The sequence below is a fragment of the Podarcis gaigeae genome, assembly GCF_964106915.1.
Source record: "Podarcis gaigeae genome assembly, chromosome: 3".
NCBI classification, from domain to species: domain Eukaryota; kingdom Metazoa; phylum Chordata; class Lepidosauria; order Squamata; family Lacertidae; genus Podarcis; species Podarcis gaigeae.
In genome coordinates this window covers 5,356,137-5,375,667 of record NC_139680.1, presented here as the reverse complement: position 1 = coordinate 5,375,667, position 19,531 = coordinate 5,356,137, and the positions used below count along the sequence as shown (strand labels likewise).

Here is a 19,531-nt window from a genome sequence, read left to right as displayed (position 1 = left end):
GCTTACTTCCAGAAACTAATGCTTTCCAGAACAGATTACAATGCTCTTGAACACGGCGAACTCATAACTCAGGATTATTAGTAGAGAGCAGCATTGTGAAATCATTTGCAGATTAAATTATTCAACTTAAATCAGGTCCGACAGCATTAATTTGAAAGTGTCCGGTATTTCCAGAACTTTCACCCATTGAAACACTCGCATATATTTTTCTTTTTAGCATAATTTCTATTCATCTTCATCTTGAAACTGTTTAACATGGTGGCATTAGGTTATATCTTTGTATACATTAAAGCATATGACATGCAACAATATGAGCAAGGAAGGATAATAACTAAACTGTACATCCTCTCATAGTGCCTAAATCCATTCCTATAAAGGTTATGGGGCCCAGTGAAGACAAAAATCAAAGTATTATATTGGGTGTGGCCGGATTTTCTTAAGAGAGATTCAAACCAGACATTTTTTCTATTTCCTGGTGAGACCATGGTGACTTCCCTTGTCTCTGTTGTGAAAGGGATTAGCTCCCTCTTCCCTTTCAGAGCAGAAGCTAGGCAGAGAAGGTATTGAGTTTCTCCTCTTGTGGAGATTGAAGTTTTGATTTTGATTTTGACATATTTCTGCCATTTTTATTTTTCATATGACCAGTCAGAATTCCATTGATGAGGGAAGCCTTAAGCTACCCAGAGTCCCAGAGAAAGTTCATTCAGATACAGGGAGAAGATGGAAGATGTTTGTTTAATTCTAAGCCAGAAGCAAAAAGTCACTGAACTAATTGACAGCATGGAGATTCCAGAAGCAAACCCAGTTGCCAGATCTATTATGACAGATTTTTTAAAGAACTTGGAGGAAACAAAGCCATTGCCTGACATCAACAAATACAGTTCAGAATCAGAATACACTGCAGCCACAAATGTTAACATACCCAACTTCCTCTACCATTCCTCATAAGGCATGGTTTCCAGACACTTTATCATCTTGGTCACAATTCTCAGCACATCCACCTGGGAATATGATGCTTCAAGATATTTGAAGGTAAATGCTAACATGGGAATAAATGAACCAGCTTTGTTGGTTGATCTCTATGCCTCAAGTGTCATAAGAACTCAGGGCCAGATTTTAAGTAAGAGATGCTCCAATGCTAGTTTCACGGGATTTGGCATTAAGGCAGGTAAAGGGGAACACTTAAGGTTTGTGAGAAAGCACAAATCAATTCTACCTGTAGGCTATTCAACCCAAATACCCTTGTTGAACAAGGGTGTTTTAAGAAAGGCTTGCATTGCACACACAGGTAGGCTAAGCAAGCCAGGAGCTTGTGAGTCTTAGAAACGTGGCAGAGCGCAGAGCTGGTGGGGCATGGGAGATGTTGTAAGCCCAATAGCAGGAGTAAGGTCCAGGTCTTCCTGAGATGTTCCAGGGGGTAGCTGGAAGGTGAATTTCTGAAGGAGACTTGTGAAGAAGAGGAAGAGCTCCGTTTTGGCAAGAGTCTCACCTAAACATGCTCTCCGACCTGTAAGGAAACATAGGCAGCAGAGAAACTGGGTTTAGCAGTTGCTTAATAACATCCCAAGGGATGTGGGTGGCGCTGTGGGTTAAACCACAGAGCCTAGGACTTGCCAATCAGAAGGCTGGCGGTACGAATCCCTGCGACGGGGTGAGCTCCCGTTGCTTGGTCCCTGCTCCTGTCAACCTAGCAGTTTGAAAGCACATCAAAGTGCAAGTAGATAAATAGGTACCACTCTGGCGGGAAGGTAAATGGCATTTCTGTGTGCTGCTCTGGTTTGGCAGAAGCAGCTTAGTCATGCTGGCCACATGACCTGGAAGCTGTATGCCAGCTCCCTTGGCCAATAAAGCGAGATGAGCGCCGCAACCCCAGAGTTGGCCACGACTGGACCTTTACCTTTAATAACATCCCAAATACTTAAAAGCAGACGGAAATGCAGAGATGAAATAACAGCTCACAGTGCCCATCTTAAAAGAATTAAGAACTCCCAATATGAGCCATCCTGCAATGCTGGAAACTGGGGTGGGGATTTTTCAGTCTGAGGGCCACATTCCCTGGTGAGCAACATTCCAGAGGTGACTCACCAACAGTGGGTAGATCTAGTGGCAGAAATGGCCACAGCAACTGATGTGATTCTTTCCTTTGCACAATAGGTTACATTCGTGGCATGTAAAAATCCCATTGACTAAGCACACACTATGCAGGTATATACAAATGTAAAAAAAGAGTTACCTGCGGAGAAAGGCATGAAAGCATCTCTCTTTATGAATTCTCCATCAGAATTAAGAAAATGTTCTGGATAGAATTTATGTGGTTTCTCCCATTGAGATTCATCGTGCAGCACAGAGGACAGCAATGGCATGATGTGAGTCCCCTGCAAAGGCAAAGCAAGAGCTATTTTAAAATAGCTACAATAAATACTGACTGCAGGATAAATGAGATTTTTAGTTCACTTGAGAAATGTCTTTCGTTTGAAAAACTTTAACATATAAACCATGATCTCCCACCAGAAATGGTTTCTTTTCCAGCCTTGTGCTCCTTCCCATTGAGATCTGATTAACCGGTTGAAGATGACGCTGAAGAGCTTGCTTACAGTGCAATCGTATACAAGTGTGCTCAGATGTCAGCCACACTGAAGTCCAAGGGGCTTACTCCCAGGAAACCTTAAAATATATTGTAAATAGTAGGCAGCAGTTCAATGAAATGGATCACCTTTGGAATGAAGTAGCCATTAAGGGTAACATCTGTAGCCGTGGCATGTGGCAAGTTGGTTGGGACAATATCAGCAAATCTCTGGATCTCATGGACCACGGCATCCGTATAAGGCATTTTTGTTCGGTGTTCAATCCTTGGCTGAGAAGATCCAACAACCCTTGCAATTTCTTCTTGGACCTTTACTGGGGGGAAACAAAAAAAGAAAGCATTCATTTTTCTGCTAAGATAATCTGTTTGACTTTGGCCTCTTAAAATATTAATCTCCGCAGCATAGAACTGCCATAAACTGGTTCTCCAATTTCCCGGACTCACAAATTTAATCTCTAGAATTTGACAAAGGTATTTTTAAATAAGACAAACATTTTAATCAATAACCTGATATACTGAGGGAGAGAAATGCATCCAGGATAATTATTAAAATATCACTGCTGGGAATATCCTGAAGCGGTAGCATTTACAGTGGTACCTCGGGTTAAGAACTTAATTCTTTCTGGAGGTCTGTTCTTAACCTGAAACTGTACTTAACCTGAAGCACCACTTTAGCTAATGGGGCCTCCTGTTGCCGCTGCGCCACCACTGCACAATTTCTGTTCTCATCCTGAAGCAAAGTTCTTAACCCGAGGTACTATTTCTGGGTTAGTAGAGTCTGTAACCTGAAGTGTATGAAACTGAAGCATATGCAACCTTGAGGTAAAGGTAAAGGTAAAGGTACCCCTGCCCGTACGGGCCAGTCTTGCCAGACTCTGGGGTTGTGCGCCCATCTCACTCAAGAGGCCAGGGGCCAGCGCTGTCCGGAGACACTTCCGGGTCACGTGGCCAGCGTGACATCGCTGCTCTGGCGAGCCAGAGCCGCATACGGAAATGCCGTTTACCTTCCCACTGGTAAGCGGTCCCTATTTATCTACTTGCACCCGGAGGTGCTTTCGAACTGCTAGGTTAGCAACCTTGAGGTACCACTGTACATATAAAGGCAGAAAACAAAGATTTCTGGATCCTACAGAGCCAGATAAATTTTGGAGAAAATATGGGCAAGAATTAGTTGGAGAAAGGGCATTTGAACTGGAAGGTGGAAGATTCAACAGAGGTGGAGAAATAAATAAGGAACAAGATGGCTTTGAAAATCCTAACTTGGAATGTTAATAGGCTAAATAATAGGACTAAATGAATAAAATTGAACATGTAAAGAAGTTAAACTTGGATGTTATATGCCTCCAAGAAAATTGAACATGTAAAGAAGTTAAACTGGGATGTTATATGCCTCCAAGAAACACATTGTGAAGAAACATAGAAGAATTTTAATAAATAAAAGGCATGGAAAGGACTTTGTACCTTCTGATATAACAAAGAGGGGAGTTGCAATGTGTATAAAACCTGAGCTGGACCCAAAACAATTACAGTAGTACCTTGGGTTAAGTACTTAATTCGTTTGTAACCTGAAGCGTATGTAACCTGAAGTGTATGTAAGCCGAGGTACCACTGTATTAAAAAATGAACAAAAGCAGTTTTAGAAGAAATGGGTAAATATTTAGAAGACAGCATACTACGTAAGATACCAAAATGATGGAATTACAGCAAGCTATTTTACAGGCAAAATTAGGGAAGGCGCGTGGACCTGATGGACTTTCAGCAATATGTTATTAAAAAATTACAAGATTACCTGATGCAACCTTTAAAAGATATTATGAATATAACTTTGAATACAGGAGAGTTACCCAAATACTGGAAGAGTACAAACATAACTTTGATTCATAATCAAAATAGAGATCCAAAGCTGGTTAAGAGCTATTAACCAATTTCATTGTTGAATAACAATTATAAACTGTTTGCAGACAGATTAGCTAATAGGTTTAAAACTGTATTATAATAAATCTTTGCCATAGAGCAATTTCAGAAAAACATACAGTTAAGACAGTCAACCACACAAGAAAGAGCAACAGAGGGGGTCATTTTGTTTTGTCTCTAGCATGATAATCTTTGTTTCTTATAACTTCCGAAAGAAACTTTGCCACGGCCAGTGTAATATCATTAGACCTGTCATCCAAAAGATATTTAGCATGGGAGGCTTCAGATTTTCCCAGCAGATTTGCCAGTAGGGGTTTGATCAGTTGGTCGTACTGCCACAACGCAGGAAGATATGCATGATGCAATCGATGTCCTGAGAACATAAACAAAGCCTATTCTGATAAGGGATGCCGCTCAGTCAACCATTTAGCACAGGGGTCAGCAAACATTTTGAGCAGGGGGCCAATCCACTGTCCCTCAGACCTTGTGGGGGGCTGGGCTATTTTTTTGGGGGGGAATGAACGAATTCCTATGCCGCACAAATAACCCAGAGGTGCATTTTAAATGAAAAGACACTCATGTAAAAACACGCTGATTCCCGGACTGTCCGCGGGCCAGATTTAGAAGGTGATTGGGCCAGATACGGCCCCCGGGCCTTAGTTTGCCTACTCATGATTTAGCACTTCCGATGGAAATACATTTAGTCTGGCTTTGGTAAATAAATGCTGATAGGTTGGCACAGACAGGTTCCTAAGATATGAGGCTATCTGGATGGTGTACTCATGTTGGATTCCTGCGGCTACTGGGCCACAAATTGCATGAGATCAAGATCACTATGTGAAATGTCCTTTGCCTCAGGGATTCAAGGGCGGTCTCATAGGCCAGATGATACAAGATTACCGAATGCAACCTTTAAAATATATTTTGAATATAACTTGAAATGTAGGAGAGTTACCCAAATCCCGGGAGAGTGCATACATAACTTTGATTCATAAGCAAAATAGAGATCCAAAGCTGGTTAAGAGCTATCGACCTATTTCGTTGTTGAATAACGATTATAAACTGTTTGCAGACATATTAGCTAATGGGTTGAAAACTGTATTAAAAGAGGTAATCCATTAAGGCTGGATCAGGCTGATTTTTTGCTGGGAAGACAAATGAAAGATAATAATAGAAACATAATTGATGTAATAGAATATTTAGTAGTGAGAAATGAAAAATGGGCAGCTTTAATGTTTTTAGACTGTGAGAAAGCATTTGACAACGTCTCCTGGGAATTTATATCTTTAAGGCTTTGGAATATATGGTTTGTGGAGACACTTTTAAAAAGGAGTTACGGCAATATATACTGATCCATCAGTAAGTAATGTATTGACTGAGAATTGTAAAATAACTAAAGGAAATAGACATGGTTGCCCACTGTCACCTTCATTGTTTATAACAGTTTTAGAAGTTTTGGCACAAAGAATAAGATGTAACCAAGAAAATAAAGGAACAATATAAATATATTATATATAATATAATAAAAATAAATAATAATATAATATAAATTAAAAGCTTTTGCAGATAACGTGCTGATATTTGTTGAGGAACCTATAGAGTCAACCCTGAAGGCACTGTAAGAGTTTTTTTTTTTTTTTTTTTTTAAGAAATAGCAGGTCTTAAAATTAATAAGATAAAACCAAACTCCTGGTGAAAAATTTGAATGGTGAGAGTAAAAATAAATTACAAAGTTTATCCATCTTAAAGAATGAAAAGAAGATTAAATATTTGGATGTGTGGTTAAGAGCAAAGAATATAAAATTGTATAAGGATAATTATTTAAAAACTTGGGAGGATATTAAAATAAATTTGCAAATGTGGAGGAGAATGAAACTTTCATTACTGGGTAGGGTATCAACCAAAAAAATAAATGTATTACTGAGGATTTTATTTTAGTTTATGCTTCTTATTATTATTTATTGAATTTATATACCGCCCTATATCCAGAGGTTCACAGAATAAAATCAAATATAAAACCACAAAATACATAATCAAAATAAAAACAACAACCCAATAAAAGCCCCAAACCACATTTTAAAAGGTCATAGGACATTTCAATTATTACCAGCAAGACAGATTGTTTCAACAAATGGCAAAAATATATTTATAAATATATCTGGCAAGAGAAAAAATGAGAATAAAATATAAAATATTGATAGATGTGAAAGAGAGAGGAGGTTTCTTCCTGCCGCATATGAGATTCTATTATGAATCACCTTGTCTATGCTGTTTGAGGGAATGATTGTTATTGAAGAATCCACATATTTTTGATTTGGAAGGTCATGACAATATTTTTGGTTGGCATGCTTACTTGAGGTATGAAAATGTGAAAGTACATAAAGGTTTTATAAACTATATAATCAGAAAAAAATGTATAGAGTATGGATAAGTATAAAAACCTGTTGGAGACCAAAACACCACTATGGCTTTCACTTTGGAGAATTTAAATGAAAACAATTTAAGGATTTATCAGAGATGTTACCAACATAGTTACAATATCATCATTTGAATGAAGTCTTTAAAAGGGATATGAAGCGGGGGGTTGGGGAACAAACATCACAACTAGAAAGAGACCTGTTAAACTGTAATGTTAAAGTGATATCTAAAATGTATAAGATGTTATTGGAATGGGAGACAAAGGACGAACAAGTGAAATCTTCAAGGATACTCTGGACAATAGTTATTAATAATATAGAAATGGATGCATGGGAACAGATATACAATTTACAGAATGTTATAGTTTAAGAGAAAACTATATGAAAATGTTATATAAATGGTATCTAACACCTAATAAAGGTAAAGGTAGGTAAAGGTACCCCTGCCCGTACGGGCCAGTCTTGACAGACTCTGGGGTTGTGCGCCCATCTCACTCAAGAGGCCAGGGGCCAGCGCTGTCCGGAGACACTTCCGGGTCACGTGGCCAGCGTGACATCGCTGCTCTGGCGAGCCAGAGCCGCACACGGGTAAGCGGTCCCTATTTATCTACTTGCACCCGGGGGTGCTTTCGAACTGCTAGGTTGGCAGGCGCTGGGACCGAGCAGCGGGAGCGCACCCCGCCGCAGGGATTCGAACCGCCGACCTTTCAATTGGCAAGTCCTAGGCGCTGAGGCTTTAACCCACAGCGCCACCTGCGTCCCTCTAACACCTAATAGATTGGCTCAAATGTATAAATCCAACTTGAATATGTGCTGGAAACGTAAAGAGAAAGAAAGTACCTTTTTGATATGTGGTGGTCTAATAATAAGGTTAAAGCTTACTGGGAAATGATATAAAATGAACTGAAAAAGATGTTTAAGATGTTTTAAAAAAGTTTTTCTTTTGGAAATTTTGGGATCGGAACTACAATATATAAATTTATTTATGTATGCAACCACAGCTGCAAGAATGTTATTTGCCCATATATTTATCCATAAATAAATGGAAGGAAGAAGAGGTCCTGACAAGAGAAAAAAGGATACAGAGGTTAATGGACTACACAGAAATGGCAAAACGTACCATGAGAATAATATATCAAGATAACCTTTTTTTTAAAAAAAAGAAAGGAATGGAAATGCTTTATTGAATATTAGCAAACAAACTGTAAACATACTAAGACATTGGCAGGATTAATGTAAAAACCTGCAGTTTCAATATATATGGGATATATATGGGAATATATATCTAAAAGAATATGTTGGGATAATTTGGAGTACACAGGAAGATGAAACAAAACGTAAAGAATCACAGAAAGAGGGAGAAGGGAGTTCAGGTTGAAATGCTAAACTTATGATTGAATAATTGTTGTGAGATAGATAGATATGAAAATTATAAATATTTTCTCTCTCTAATAGTTACATATATCTGGAATTAAGCTATCTCAGACTAATCGGAGACAACCCAATGAAAAGCACTCACTCTGAATTTCAGGATGTTTCATCATTAGTAACAGTCCCCAGCGCAGTGTGGTAGAAGTGGTCTCTGTGCCAGCAGCAAATAAGTTGGCCACAATAACTGTTAAGTTTTTGTTGTGGAAATATACATTCGTCTTGTTCTTCTTCTCCTCCTGGGTTGCAAAGAGTATGAACTGGTTAAAACGAATGGAGTGAGAAAATTCCATGTGCAAAATGAATAAAAATGAATACCTGACTGGACCCGATGATCCAAAGTATCATTGCACATCACCACAGTCGCTGAGCAGTGAGAGATTCCAGGTTTCCAGACTATGCCATCATGATGAAAGAGGGTTTATTTAAACATACAGTGGTACCTCGGGATGTGAACGGGATCTGTTCTGGAGCCCCGTTCGCATCCTGAACAGAACATAAGATGCGACTGTGCGTCTTCACATGCGCTGGTCGTGTTTCACTGCTTCTGCGCATGTGTGTGATGTCATTTTGCCCGTCTGCGCATGCTCGAGCGGCAAAACCCGGAAGTAATGCACTCTGTTAGTTCCGGGTTCCCGCGGAGCGCAACCCGAAAATACTTATCCTGAAGCGTATTTATCCCGAGGTATGACTATATATTCAACCTGAGCATAAGATAGAGGGGCTCAGCATCAAGACCCCAAAATGTCTTGCTTCTCCATAGTCACAGCTGTTGGTCTCCATCTACCAGCTAAGAGAGGAGGTCGGGGAAGCTTGGCAATCCTGCTCCTTCTTATTTGATACTCATAGTGGTGCTTGACTCCTCAGCCAACAGCCTTTGTTTAGACAAAGGAACTAGTGGCAGTATTTAGATAACAAGTATATGGCCCTCATCTCACAAAGAAACTTGTCTGACTGATTCAACAATAGATTCCTCCATTAGAATTAACCCTTACTGGGTACAAGGTCTCCACAAGTTGGAACGTGCTCAGGCATCATGCAGACTGACCCCACAAACCTGCAACAGTATTATGACTGCATACATGGAAGGCAGCATTTCTGGTGAACACTTGTGGAGATCTGAAAGGTTAACATAAAGTGTTGTTTTCTGCTGACATATATGGTTCTCAGTTGAACTTCTTTAATGTACTTACTCATAGTCTTTAATGTATTTACTCATAGTCTAAAATGGAAAAAAATGACACAGAAAAACCACATATTCATCTAGAACTGTTTCATTAAACTGAGATAGACAATGTGGTGCCCTCCATATTTTCGTGATTGCAACTCCCTTATGCCACACTTTCCAACAGGAAGAGTAACACCGATAGAGTTGCTGGTTGTAATAGCTGTCTGTCCCGCTGGGAGACAGAGAGGAGTGAAGAGAGAAAGGAGAAAAGGGAAGAATCTTAACTGTGGTGGTTAAGAGGGAGAAGGATAAATGCCTGGCCTATTGCCAAAGAACAAATGCTTCCCTACTGTGGAGTAACCTGCCTCACATAAGGAGCATACTTAAAATTAATTAAGTCCTAGTCCAACTGCCAACTGAGGACTGCAATACATCAAAGACTACCTCTCCCCATATAAATCAACCAAGATCCTGCAGATCCATCTGAGTCTTCTTCCTGTAGCTCCTCTCCAAGAACAACGGAGAGTGGCAACATGAGAATTGGCCTTTTCAGCAGCAGCTCCCCATTATTAACAATTTAATGCATCTCCACTCTAAGTTCTTCCAGTTGTTCATTCAATAGTTGATGCATGGCACCAACAGGCAGTGGGGTGTTTTTCAGTATTTTCACCACACTGAGCACTTTTTTTCATTCTGCTAGATGATATTTTTCAATCTTTACTCCCAGGCCTCTTGGGTTCACCTTATTCAACTGAAAAAGTCCAAATATAGCTCTTTAATTGTTGTTCTCATCAAGTGTCTAAAACAGCCTTTCTCTGTTTCAATATGATGAGTTGTCAAGGGTTCCAACAAATCTTAACAGTAAAATAGCCCATAAATATTTGCATATTATATCTTCATTAAATCATACCTAGTGCCACATTCCAATCTCATTTCTAGTTGGTGATGTTTCACTTCGGGGTTTTTTTTAAAAGGAAAGGTTTCTCTCTCTTTTTTTGCAATTTCATCCAGTCATTTTACAAACCTATGAGGTGAGGGGTTTTTTCTTCCTTCAATTTGTTAACTAGAATCTCGCTTTCTAAATCCAATCTCTGTCACCTGCAGTCATCTTTTAACATAAATCCATAAATCTCTTTGGGCTCCACAACAGCTTTTATATACCCCCATTGTTATGTTTTCTTGATCGGGGATTTTTTTCAGAAATGCTGGTGAGCATGCAACCTTTGCTTTTACACAGGCAACATCTGTACCGGTAACACATTAACAATGGCTGACTATTGGGAAAGGGGAGGAAGTATGCCAGGTTGGTCCCTTCTGAAGTGAGACTTCCTGACTACAACTTATGCATTCACTTGCGAATATGCCCTTAAAACATGAATTGAAAATGGCAACGCTTATTCTGGGCCAACTTAAAAGACTCCATTACCTCTTGCTGTTGGATAAGAAATGAGTCAATAAAGCTCCTCTGGTCATTTTCATCCAGATCTCTGAGGTGTTTGATGAAGGTGGCATTTATGAAGGCAAACAGCTCATCTCTGTTTTGAATGACAGTCTTATAAGCCCCCAAAAGAAAACCAAGAGCAGGAAACATGTTATACAGCTGAAAGGATAAAATGTGAAAAAAGAAGAAGAAACCATTAGGAAAGCTCAGTACAATTCTCTCAACTGTGTCTCTCAAAGCATGGTTGCCCAAATACAAACAAAACTATTGAATGACATTTGGAATGGGGGGTGGGCTACCTCAGGGCAGTGTAATTTATGTGCAACCCCAGAATAATAGGCTATGAAGGGTCTCCTCTGGAGGTTCGCCTTCAGAGAGGGAGATCTGCCCTTGGAGGCCCCTTCTGAGCCATCATGGAACCAACTATCACTTGTTCTTCCTTGTCCTTGGAGTCCCGATGGCAGTGAGGCCAGAAAACGTCTGTGTAAAAGAGACTTTATTATAGTTACGGGATGACTGTGCCGTGTGAGTTTTCTAAATATTTCGAATCATCACCAGGTTTCTCACAATATCATTCTGTGTTTTGTAGTGAATCCTGAACAATATACAATAAACAGGTTGCCCTGCCCACTTTGCATACACTGTTATTATAATCAAGTGTTTGTTTGTTTTAAATGGAAAAAATAGATTACCGTGACTGAAGAGCTTCCGAAAAGCCGGATATTTTCATTGACCAACTTCAGAAGTCTTATGTATTTGGGATCTTCATAATCAAATCGCTTGTCTAGTAGTATGGCCACTATAATATTGGAAACAGCTGCATTCATAATTGTGACGGTCTCAAACGGGTTTCCTATACATAAATATGACAGTTAAACAAAAATATTCTGCACATTACGGGAACAGACCAATTGCAGGGAACCCTGGGATCTGTGCTTCTAGAAGTTAGGTATATGTAACACAATAGTCTTGGCACCTTTAAACTATGCTAGTATAGCTATACACCAGAGGAAAACACCAACTCACCTTCATAAGATTCAAATTTCTTTATCAGGACACTGCATTCCTCAACAATTCTATCCTCTATGGTCCTCTTTCCCATTCCGTAGTCCCGTAATGTGCTTAAAGCAAACCGCCGCATCACTTTCCAGTTCTCACCATTAGACAGACTTACACCTGAAAATGGGAGGAAAGGTTTCATGTTTGCATGGCCGTTGAACAAAGAATCAATAAATTATGTTCTGCATTTCTTCCATGGAACTGAGAGTGGATCCCACTTTTTTCTCAGTCAGACTCAGACTTCTGAGCTTTGACATGACAGTGGTCACAGCAGCACTCAGCTTGTTACTTTGTATTTGGTGAGCAGACATTATGCCTTTTTAATTTATCCTCTCTGTGTAGGCTATGCCGGAAAATGGTCAGTTTCCCCTTGGTGTGTGGCATTACTTTTCCATGTGACTATTATTCACAATTCTCCTGCCCCATTCTCCCCCAGCTCTACAATATGACTGTTGGGAAGAAGGTGGGAAGGTGAAAGGTTTCCTTTAACTGGTCTCCATTTTTGTTTCTTCAACAGAGCCCCACTGAGCCACTGAAAGTCAACACCAAAAAAAGTTGGTCTGGTCTACTCTTTTTAACATTTTAGCTTGATCTGTAGAAATTGACAGGCGACACTTTTTGTGACACATTCTCAGCCTAATGCCTACAGATACACTGTCAATTTCAATGGCACTGAGGTGGGTTGAAGAATTCACAAGGATTTCCCCCACAGGAAATAATGGATTTCGTTGACTTGCTTTGCAAACGCTCATCTTACGAGCCATTTCTTGGGAACAGGTTGTGTTCACCTGGTGGGAGCAGTGTGTGTTTGCAGGCATTACCAGTTCCAGTAGAAAGGGAGGTGCCTCACCAAAGCCTTGTGCAAGCTCTTGAAATAATGCAAAGGTAGGCCTGTCTGCAAATGCGTCCGCCTGATTAACCAGAGCCTCCTTTACTGTCTCATATCCTGTCAACACCACAATTTTCCGGGGTCCCATTTGGATGCTGAAGACAGGGCCATATTGCTTGGACAACTGGAATTCAACAGAAGAAAAAGTGAGAAAGAGAGTTTTGGCATACCCAAAGAATATATTAATGTAAATCATCTCTCACAGAACCAAGACTGCATTAGCTTGCACATTTACCTGAGAGTAAAGGCTCTTTTATACAATCCACAGAATCTAGTAGCACAGTTTGACTGTTAGACTGTTATCAGTTTTTTTCAAGAACAGAATCCAAATAACATAATGATAAAGTAAAGGAGCATTGTCTATGCCACTATCCTCTTCGAGACATTTGCTACTAATAGCTGTAGCAGCAACAGTTGCTGGACTCATGATACAGCAGCTCAGCCTTTTCACCCAGTTCAGTAGACTCCACCTTGGGAGCAGGGCCAGGGCGGGAGAGTGCTAGAGTCAAGTTGCATGGGATGTCTAGTCAAGTTTCGTGGGATCAATTCCAAACTGTTACCTCCAAGGATGTGGATAGGCTGCTTGGACAAGTGCAACTGACCACCTGTCTTCTTCATCCTTGCCCATTCTGGCTCATAAAAGCTCTGCGGGGTGGTGCATGCTTCACCCTGTGTCAGGGAACTGACATCAGAGCGAGAGGCGGAGGCAGGGCTCCAGAGCTACGCCGGAGAGGGGACCAGCAGGGGGGAAGGAATTCAGCGCAACACCAGTAGAGAAGGGAGGGAGATGGAGGAATTGGAGACTGGTCTCCAAGACCCTGCATCAGAGACTAGTGGAGAGAGCGCTGGCACACCCCTGCCTTCCCCTTACTTGTGCAGACGAGTTCCGCGCAGGGAAAATAGGAGGAGACTTGGGGTCAAACAGCTCTTATGCTGGAAAAGGTTCAAGAAACGCCCACTGACAGATTCTGCAAGCGACTGACCGGCCACGGAGTGTGGGCTGTCAGTCAAGGCATGGTGAATCAGGCAATTGGACACAACTAGCAGGCAACTTACACACAAGTAACCCCTTACAACCATTACACCCTGTTAAAGAGCCTTCCCAAACCCGCTGAAAGTGGTGGTTATAAAGCCACTTATTAAAAAATAAATCTTTGCACCTAGCTAATATGTTGAACTATTACCCAGTCTCAAATCTTCCATTCTTTGGCAAGGTGATTGAGCGGGTGGTTGCTGAACAACTCCAGGCACGCCTGGAGGATGCAGACCATTTGGATCCCTTCCAATTTGGATTCAGGCCTCATCATGGGACTGAAACTGTGGGCCAGCGATCTCCGGCCAGCTAAGGACAAAGGTGAAAGCTGTTTCCTATTTCTGCTGGATCTCTCAGTGGCCTTTGATACCATTGACCATGACATCCTTCTGGACCCTCTAGAGGGGCTGGGAGTTGGAAAGACTGCTATACAGTCTTTCTACTGGAATAGAGGGGCTGGGAGTTGGAAAGACTGCTATACAGTCTTGCTACTGGAAGGAATTTTTTTTGTTTTGACTATGGCAGACCAATACGGCTACCTATCTGTAACTGGAACTATGGAAGGCACCACATTGAGCCGCATGAAATGGAAGTCCATCAACCTCACCAAAAAACTTGCACAGGTACAGACTGATATCTTCTTTCTTACTAAATGCAAGAACCTGGACATTATACCCAAGGGTCTTAGAATTAAGAACCCTCTGCAATCCACGTATCCCACTGAATCTCATCACAGCTATCTGCCAATCACCCATTCCCACCACCCTTCTGAGTAATACCCCTCCCCACCTTCTCACTATATAGAAGGGTCTGGAAACTTCTGTTTCAGTGTATCTGAAGAAGTGTGCATGCACACGAAAGCTCATACCAAGAACTAACTTAGTTGGTCTTTAAGGTGCTACTGGAAGGATTTTTTTTTTGTTTTTGCTATACAGTGGTTTTGCTCCTTCCTCCTGGACCGTGTCCAGAAAGTGGTGTTGGGAGATAACTGTTCATGCCCCTGTTCTCTCACTTGTGGGATCCTCTCCTCCATTATTTTCAACATCAACATGAAGCTGCTGGGAGGGATCATCAGGAGGTTTGGGCTACGTCTTCATCAGTATGCGGATGATAACCAGCTCTACCTCTCTTTTAAAACAGAACAGTGATTGTCCTGTGTGAGTGTCAGGAGGCGGTTGGAGGTAGATGGTGGCTTAATTGAGGCTGAATCCTGACAAGACAGAAGTACTGTTTTGCGGGGACAGGGGGTGGGCAGGTGTGGAGGACTCCCTCGTCCTGAATGGGGTAACTGTGCCCTGGAAGGAACAGGTGTGCAGCCTTGGAGTAATTTTGGACTCACAGCTGCCCATGAAGGCACAGGTCAATTCTTTGTCCAGGGCAGCTGTCTACTAGCTCCATCTGGTACACAGGCTGAGACCCTACCCGCCCGCAGACTTCCCGCAGACTGTCTCGCCAGAGCGGCGCATGCTCTAGTTATCTCCAGCTTGGACTACTGCAATACGCTCTACGTGGGGCTACATTTGAAGGTGACCCAGAAACTGCAACTAATCCAGAATGCAGCAGCTAGACTGGTTACTGGGAGTGGCTGCCGAGACCATATAACACCGGCCCGTAAAGACCATTATTGGCTACCAGTACATTTTTAAGCGCAATTCAAAGTGTTGGTGGTGACCTTCAAAGCCCTAAATGGCCCCGGCCCAGTATACCTGAAGGAGCGTCACCACCCCCATCATTGAGCCCGGACACTGAGATCCAGCTCTGAGGGTCTTCTAGCGGTTCCCTCACTGCGAGAAGTGAGGTTACAGGGAACCAGGCAGAGGGCCTTCTTGGTAATGATGCCCACCCTGTGGAATGCCCTCCCATCAGATGTCAAGGAAATAAACAACTATCTGAATTTTGAAGTAAGTTTTAAAGTTTGGTGTTTGATCATGTTTGATCATGTTCCTAATCTGTTGGGAGCCATCCAGAGTGGCCGGGGAAACCCAGCCAGATGCGTGGGGTATAAATAATAAGTTATTATTAAATTATTATTATTGTTCAGTTGCGGCAGCACAAATGTTTGCTAGGAATAATCAGAAAACCAGAACAAAGTAGGCAGTTGTAAGGATAAAAGTGATTATACCTTTAATGGCACCTCTCAAATCTTGTTTAGAAAGATAGGCTGAAGGAGGAGGCTGGGCTAGGCAAGGTTTGCATTGGCACTTTTGCATCTTTGAAAATAGAGGCAGAGTCCCAAGGATCAAGGTTTTCTGGGAAATGATATATAATGAAATGAAAAAAGTATTTAAATATACTTTCCTGAAAAAACCAGAGGCCTTTCTCCTGGGTATGGTAAGCCATGTGGTGTTAAAGAAGGATAGAACTTTTTTTATGTATGCTACAACTGCAGCAAGGATACTCATCGCAAAGTATTGGAAGACACAAGATCTACCCACTCTGGAAGAATGGCAGATGAAGATGATAGACTACATGGGACTGGCAGAGATGACTGGCAGAATCCGAGACCAGGATAGAGAGACTGTGGAAGAAGATTGGAAGAAGTTTAAAGACTATCTTAATAAATATTATAAAATTAATGAAGGCTAAAAAGATATGGGTTTAAAAATTAGTGGTTTGCAGGGGTATTGACTACGGAAAAAGAATAGAATAAATTAAAAAGAAATATATGGAAATATGGGAATGGATTTGCTGATAAGATAAATGAGATCGGAATACAGAAGGGGGAGGTGTGAGGAGGTCGGTGAAATTAGGTTTAGAAAATAAGGTTTGAAAGTATACTTGTTTTTGTTTTTGTTTGTTTGTTTGTTGGTATGTTTTTATTGTTGCTTGTATTTGTGTTTATATGTGTTTATTGAAAACTTAATAAATATCATTTAAAAAAAAAGAAAAAGAAAATAGAGGCAGAGTCAAACGGGATTCGACACCAAACACCTTGTTCAAATTACCAATTATAAAATGCAACTAGGTCCTATTATTGGGAAAGATAAGAGGCGGTTCTGTAGCACACAAAGGGAAGGTGAGATTTATAGGCTCTAAAAGAACAGAATGTAATGTAAAATGTAGTAGTAGTAGTAGTAATTTTCTATCCCGCTCATCTGACTGGGCTGCCCCAGTACCCTTCAGCCTTGCCATGGGAAGAACTGGAATCTTTACCTTTAACATGGTTCTGTGAGGTCTCTTGAGATCCATGATGTGGAGATTCCCAATGAGAGGTAAAGGCCTCGGTCCTGGTGGAAGATTTTGGGAGCTCTTTTTCCCAAAAGTGCCCAGTTTCGAAACAAAGTAAACCATAAGGATAAAGAGGAACAATGCTGGAATCGGCTCTGTCCAATCCATTTCGTTTTTGCAAGCAATTATTTGGGGTAGTGGTTATAATGAAAGGTACAGTGCAATTTGGTCAAGAACAATGTCTTGCAACTGCAGTGAGCAACATATATATTATGCTAGGTACTGTCTTTAGCAAATTATTAAACCATCCAGTAAAATGGAAATGTGTTCTGATTTGCCCCTCTGATTTTTTTCTTCTTCTCCACAACTATTAAATTCTGTACATGGGATGATTTACCTTTCAGTTTAATGTTTACTCAAGTGAGTGGTGCTTACTTCCAAAAAACTGTTGCCTCCCAGAACAGATTCAAATTCTCTTGAACCTGGCTGCAGACATGTCACCCAGATTATGTATAAATTAATCTGTTATAATGGGTGTAAAGGGCAGCATTCTGAAATTCTTTGGAGTAATCATTGAACTGCATTCAGGGATGGATGTTACAAAGTGCACCAGTATGGTGAGGCAAGCGCTAAGGTCAGCATGGAGCTTCTGAGGACCACAAGCACAATGGCATTGTCTGGATGGTACCTGCACCGCCATCAGCACCATGATTGGGGGGTAACCAGGGGTGCCCAACGCGACAACCAAGGAGGCCATGAAGAGCCCCAAGCTGCCTCCCAGTGGCCTCGACCCCGCTGGGACTGGGAGCATCCCACCGATAGCTGAGTAGAGCTTCAAGGCTTGGAGGCCTCTGGAGCCAAACAGAAAAAAAGCAGAAACCTCCAGATAAAAACCTGGCAACCCAAAGGCCGAGACGGTTTAAAAGACTTCTACAAAAACAACAAAGCTACAGAGCAGTTTGGTCAACAGCAGTGTCTACCAACTGCAATGAACTATCCATATATTATGTTATGTAATGTCTCTAGCGAATCATTAAGCCATCCTTCCAATTTTTCTTCTTCTCCACAACTATTCAAAGCTGTACATTGGATGATATGCCTTACAGTTTAATGTTTACTCAAGTGAGTGGTGCCCACTTCCACAAACGAATGCTTTCAGGAACAGATTACAATGCTCTTGAACATGGTGAACTCATAACTCAGGGTTATCAGTAGAGAGCAGCATTGTGAAATCATTTGCAGATGAAATTATTCAACTTAAATCAGGTACGACAGCATTTACTTTGAAATGGTCCTGTATTTCCTGAACATTCTCCCATTGAAACACTCACACATATTTTTCTTTTTAGCATAGTTTTTATTCATTTCCATCTTGAAACTGTTTAACATGGTGGCATTAGGGTATATCTTTGTATACATTAGAGCATATGACATGCAACAATGTGAACAGGGAAGGACAATAACTAAACTTTACATATTCTCATAGAGCCTAAATCCATTCTTACAAAGTTTATGGGGCCCGCCCATGACTCCCAAGCCTACAGTGAGCCGGGGGAAGGGGGGAGCTTTGCCACTTTACCAGTGGCCCTGACAGGCGTAGACTTGGGAGTCTATTTTTCTTTTTAGAATAGTTTTTTTTTCATTTCCATCTTGAAACTGTTCAACATGGTGGCATTAGAGCATATGACATGCAACAATATGAGCAAGGAAGGATAATAACTAGGCAGTACATCCTCTCATACTGCCTAAATCCATTCCTACAAAGGTTATGGGGCCCAGTGAAAACAAAATTCAAAGTATTATAGTTGGTGTGGCTGGATTTTCTTAGGAGAGAATTTTTTTCTATTTCCTGGTGAGACCATGGTGACTTCCACTGACTCCAATGTAAAAGGGATTAGCTCCCTCTTCCCTCTAAGAGCAGAAGCTAGGCGGAGAAGGTTTTGAGTTTTTCCTCTTGTGGAGATTGAAGTTTCGATTTTGAATTTGACACATTTCCACCATTTTCATTTTTCATATGACCAGTCAGAATTCAATTGATGAGGGAAGCCTTAAGCTAATCCAGACTCTCAGAGAAAGTTCATTCAGATACAGAGAGAAGATGGAAGATGGTTGTTTTATTCCAGGGATAACCAACAGGTTGATCGGGATCGACTGATCGATACTCGGGAGGTTCTGGTCGCTCGCTCGCTCCATTTCCTTTCTTTTTGCCTCAGAGCAGCTGGCCCTGCCCCTCTCCCCACCCACCATTTTCAACTGATTGCTGGAACAGAAGATGAAGTTTTTGCTGTGAGGCAAATTGTTTCCATAGTGATCTTTTGGTGAATGACTAATCCCCTCTCCCCTTTACTCTAGTCTGACATTTCCCTCTTAATAACAGAGATTTTCTCCATAAAAAAGGCTCAACAAGCTTGGCCTTCACCCCTAAAATGG

The 19,531-nt window shown here is 41.1% G+C and overlaps 1 protein-coding gene across 1 annotated transcript; it reads right to left on the bottom strand.

The window, feature by feature from the left end:
- Positions 1-1,072: 1,072 nt before the first annotated feature.
- LOC310840475 (cytochrome P450 2K6-like) lies at positions 1,073-17,307 on the bottom strand. Its single transcript, XM_083730506.1, has 9 exons — positions 17,087-17,307; positions 12,862-13,024; positions 11,979-12,128; positions 11,645-11,805; positions 10,938-11,111; positions 8,435-8,582; positions 2,714-2,898; positions 2,234-2,375; positions 1,073-1,507 (listed from the first exon to the last, which is right to left on the bottom strand). The coding sequence occupies exons 1-9, from the start codon at positions 17,267-17,269 to the stop codon at positions 1,320-1,322; spliced, it is 1,494 nt and encodes a 497-aa protein (XP_083586632.1). The 5' UTR covers positions 17,270-17,307; the 3' UTR covers positions 1,073-1,319.
- Between the last annotated feature and the right edge of the window lie 2,224 nt (positions 17,308-19,531).